Raw genomic sequence first — 4,984 nt, 5'->3', positions numbered from 1 at the left:
AGCAATAAAAAAGTTAGGTTACTAGTTATATGCAGAATCCTAATGCATTCTTAACTGTTAAGCCTTATCTCATCATGACTTGTGCATTGGCTACTTAGTTGAAATTATGCTACAGTTTTTGACATCTTCTAGGTAACTCATAACACTCTTCTCAATGAGAACGAGGCTATTCATTTTTAGCCATTAAATTCGCTTAAGTCTCAAAATTGACATTTAAACATCGCTATAAAAGTCACAGTTCACTATTAACGTTGTGTTTCTGTTTTACTTTGTACATAATCTGATGTTATTTATTGTGTTAAACATTTTGTGTACGTGTATGCATATTTAGTTTTAAAAGTGACAGATATCCTTTAAAGTGTGATTAGGACTTATAGTATTTATTTATGTACCGCGAAATACACTGTAATGATTTATCTGAACTTTCACCGCATGTATTATATTTAGCAAATATCCCAGTTTCATATTTTATCTAATGGTTCAAGTTTGTCTCCAAAATGTCTTTAAAGCTATTTATGTCTATATGTTAATACAAACTATCATATTTTGTTTCGTAATTATTATTATTTATTGCAAAATAAATCAAATTAAAACTTACAGTTAGCATAAGTAATGTAGAAATGTTTCCGCAGTAAACCATTTAATTCTAATATATATATATATATAAAGCCCAAAAACCTGTTTATCTGCTTACCTGTCCGTTATCTAACTACTCTTAGATCGCATGGCCAATCTCAACCAAACTTTGTGGGATGATAGTTTGGAACAAGGGGTATGTTAATAGTGGGGGTCACAACCCCTCCGGCCTTCAGTGGCACAGCGGCATGTTGCGGACTTACAACGCTAGAAACCGGGCTTCGATACACATGGTGGGCAGAGTACAGACAGCCCATTGTGTGGCTTTGTGCTTAACTTCAAACAACAACAACACAACCGCTCCAGCCAATTATTGATGTTATTGAGCATTTATTATCTTTGATGTAAGTTAAAGTTAACTACATTCATAGATAGCGCCACGTTCTTACACCAAACACAAACAAAAACTATTAAATTTTCCGTCCTCCGGTAGGACAGCGGTAAGTATTCAGATTTATTACGCTAAAATCAGGTCCTTTCGGTGGACACAGTTGGTAGCCCGATGTGGCCTTGCTATAAGAAAACACACACGCATATCAAATTTTTATAACGTACACGAACGTCTTATATATCTCGGAGAGTGCGGTAGCACTCTCTATGGAGAAATGTAATGAAAAAAAAATAGCTGCCACTATTGCAATAATACATAAACCCAGATGAAGTTGATACTACAACAGCCACCTTAAGGCTGATATGAAAAGCCGTTTCTTGAGTTATATCCACTTCCTACTTTGACCCCGTGACGTTACAAATTCATCCCGTAAGACACTTCTACGACCAATGACCATTAATTAATTAATAATGTGAAACAGTGTGGAAGGACATTGAGAGTTCGGTGTTTAAAGTGGGTGACAGAAAGCACCCCTACTGTCTCTATTTGGCCGCTACCTCTTCCTCACCCAAAGTTTTGTATAAGCTTTAAGAACTCACTATGTATTTACTTAAAACATGGTATGCACTGTGTGATGGTCAGGGTAACTTTATATGTAGTAATTAATACTGTAATAACATGCTATTTTATAAATAAATTGTGTGAAAGTTAGGATTTTTGCATTATTTATCAAATTAAAACTTACAGTTAGCGCTAATAAGTAGTGTAGAAATGTTTCCGCAGCAAACCATTTAATAAATAGAATTAAACTAATAATTATCATTTCTTGTTGTTTTTTCTTTTACGCACATTTTTTGCTGAATCTGAAGCTAAGACTATTACCACACAGGTATTGTATCTGTTTTGTTTTTCTTTTCTTTTTTAAGTTGTAAATAGCCTATTTCACATGGATGAACCTTTAAGCCCCCAGTGGCTCAGCGGTAAGGCTGAGTTGTTATAACGCTAAAAGTCGGGTTTTGATACTCGCGGTGGGCCAGTACAGATGTATGCTTAACAATAAACAAACAAACGAACTTCCAGAATACGGCTGTCATATCCGTAACACCATGCAGTGACTAACATAAAACAAAACAATTATTTACAATCTTGTGTGGACTGTTTTTTAAGGGGCTTCCCCTGCCTTTCGGTGTGGACTATTGTTTTAAAGAGTTTCCCCTGCCTTTCGGTTTTTAAATAACGTTTCTATGCTGAGTCCCTCATCAGGTTTGGAGTGAGTGAATCGAGATGATGATCAATAAAATACAGTCTACATATCTAATACATTGATTGAACCTACACTAAAAGAAAACTAAACATGTCAAATATGCTATGCTGTCTACACATACCTTGAAAGACACTATGTCATTGAATGCGCTGTCTAAACTCACTTTTAAAGAACATTTCCCAGGAGGAATACTCGGTCTAAACAAATCCTTGATAGAACACCAACCATATAGAACACGTGCTGTCTAAACCCACTTTGAAATAACACGTGATATAAAAACTGCATATTAAGTTTAAAAGAAGCAACTTTTTGTACTCACTCGGGGGGAAAACTTTAAGTTTTAGTGTTTATTGCCCGGCATGGCGAGGTGGTTAGTGTGCTCGACTCGCAATCTGAGGGTCGCGGGTTCGAATCCCCGTCCCACCAAACATGCTCGCCCTTTCAGCCGTGGGGGCGTTATAATGTGACGGTCAATACCACTATTCGTTGGTAAAAGAGTAGCCCAAGAGTTGGCGGTGAGTGGTGATGACTAGCTGCCTTCCCTCTAGTCTTAAACTGCTAAATTAGGGACGGCTAGCGCAGGTAACCCTCGTGTAGCTTTGCGCAAAGTTCAAAACAAATGTGTTTATTAAGTTACTATAATTCACTTGTCAGAAGATGAAAGTAATTTACAGAATATGAGGAACTGTTGATTAGCTTATCAAAGCTTTTGCATACGACCAATCCAACTATAACTCAGATCCACAGTCTGTCACGATAACCATTGGGCCATTCGGCCTAGCAAGGAGTAAAAAATGAATAAGAGGGAGATATGAAAGACTGAAATAATTCATTCCGAAACATTTGTTATCAAACGAAAATGGAAGCAGAGAAAATGTCGGTACTTAGGTGTGACTTAGCATGATAAAAAAATAGATTAAAAAAATAGATCATATTTACGTTGGATTTAGTACATAAAATCGACACTAAAGACGAAGATTAAACCAAGGTAATTATAAGCAACAACATGAAAAGATTTTTAAAAATCCGCATTAAACACACTGTTACCAAAGCCCGTAGAGGACATTGGTTTTTTATTTTGCTTTGTTGTTGTTTTTTATCCAACCTCTTTTTTTAACTATAATTTTGATTTCCTGAATTTAAAAGTTATTTTGATAATTTAATTTTTCATTTCTCAATTTTATTTGGATTTTGGTTCTATTAATAACACAAAGTATAAAACAAAAGGAACAATTATATTCCATAGTGGTTGGCAAGATTTTGCTCCAATAATACAAGTGCGGTATAAAGAAAACAATTAGATTCTATGGGAATGCAACACTTTTGCTATAATATTTACATTACCGGGTACAAATAGATTGCAAACTTTTAGCTCTGTTAATAATAAAAGTTACAACACCATACAAACAGTTAGGTTCCAGAAAACCTTCGATACGTCGTCCTCAATACTTGTATTTCTACAACTGGTAGTTGCCGTCCATTCAACCAAATTTCATCCTGCTTCCTCTTTTCCCCACACTTCAAGCACTGTATACAGTCAATAACCACATCTCGGTAAACGATTGACCGAGCATAACTTTCGGAATAGTTGAATAAAATTATAAGTGTGAACGGTTAAATGCCCAGGCTTGTGTTGCAGTATATGTCTCCAAGATGAAGAAATTTATTTATATTCTAGTGATCATGCTAATTATGTAAGTTATACTAAGTCAACAACCACACTGTAGAAAACAATTGACTCAGTATAACTTATGTTAAAATTGAATAAAATGATAAGTTTGAAATGTTGGATGCTTAGATTTGCATTATATTATGCAAAGCAATGATGAAGAAAATTACGTATAATACGTAGCTGTAAATACAAATACATTAAAAGTTAAATTATAAATTGTTGTTGTTTTTTTTTAATCTAAGACTAGTGTCCGGCCCCTGAGCCGACACTCAAAATACTTTGTGACCTGCCACTAACCCAAAGTTGGTTAATCCTGTTCTGGGTAAAACGTTTCACCCAGAAGGCATAAATCGAAAGATTAGTAAACAGTTTACTGGAAACTAAATCGTTCTCATTTGTTGAATGAATTATTTACGTCTTAACTTCAGTGTTCACTGTGTTATCTAAAAATTAATGTTAGTGTTGCAGGCCAACTCTTCTGAGTTAATTTGTGCCATTTACTTGAGAGGCGGCACCAAGCGGATTAATTTACTCAATCTGTCATCATCGGCATGGATTCAAGCAGCTCAAGTTAGAGTCAAAATGGTTTTTCAGTTATACAGATATCTAAAAAGTTTTGTCGTAATTTTCCTTGTTGTAAAAACTGAACGTTTGTTTATAGGTAAGTGAGTAACATTAGTTAAATTTACTTATATAATACAAATAGATAATTCGATTAATTTTATTTCAAAACAGAAACAATTGGAATCTTTACATTTGATAAGCTAATTCAAGGATGACCAGGCGTGTAGTATAACCTTCACTTCAGTTAGTTATTCTTGGAAGCTCATAAGGTGTGTTTTTGCTTTCATTTCACCAGCAGGCTTATAACGTTAAGAAAATTGAAGCGGGAAGAAATAATTCGGCAGATCACTTCGAACTTTTGAACGTTACTAGCTGTACGAACCTTTTTTGGTGAAAGAGAACTTATCGGTCGTGTTCTTAACTTGTAATAAAAATTAAAACATTAAACACATTCTCCAGTGGCACAGAGGTATGTCTGCGGACTTATAACGCTAGAATCCGGGTTTCGATACCCGTG

General features: G+C 35.0%; 1 protein-coding gene across 5 annotated transcripts in view; it reads left to right on the top strand.

The window, feature by feature from the left end:
- The first annotated feature begins 4,460 nt into the window (after positions 1-4,460).
- Positions 4,461-4,984, top strand: part of LOC111086480 — a 39,080-nt gene continuing 38,556 nt past the window's right edge. For all 5 annotated transcript variants that reach the window (XM_022389488.1, XM_022389489.1, XM_022389486.1 and 2 more), the window contains exon 1: positions 4,461-4,564. In XM_022389488.1, coding sequence (XP_022245196.1) covers positions 4,486-4,564 — 79 coding nt within the window. In that variant the 5' untranslated portion in view covers positions 4,461-4,485. The remainder of the gene's footprint in view (positions 4,565-4,984) is intronic.

Source organism: Limulus polyphemus, unplaced genomic scaffold (genome assembly GCF_000517525.1).
Source record: "Limulus polyphemus unplaced genomic scaffold, Limulus_polyphemus-2.1.2 Scaffold1132, whole genome shotgun sequence".
NCBI lineage: Eukaryota > Metazoa > Arthropoda > Merostomata > Xiphosura > Limulidae > Limulus > Limulus polyphemus.
The sequence above is the reverse complement of the archived record's forward strand: the minus strand, read 5'-3'. Positions and strand labels throughout refer to the sequence as shown.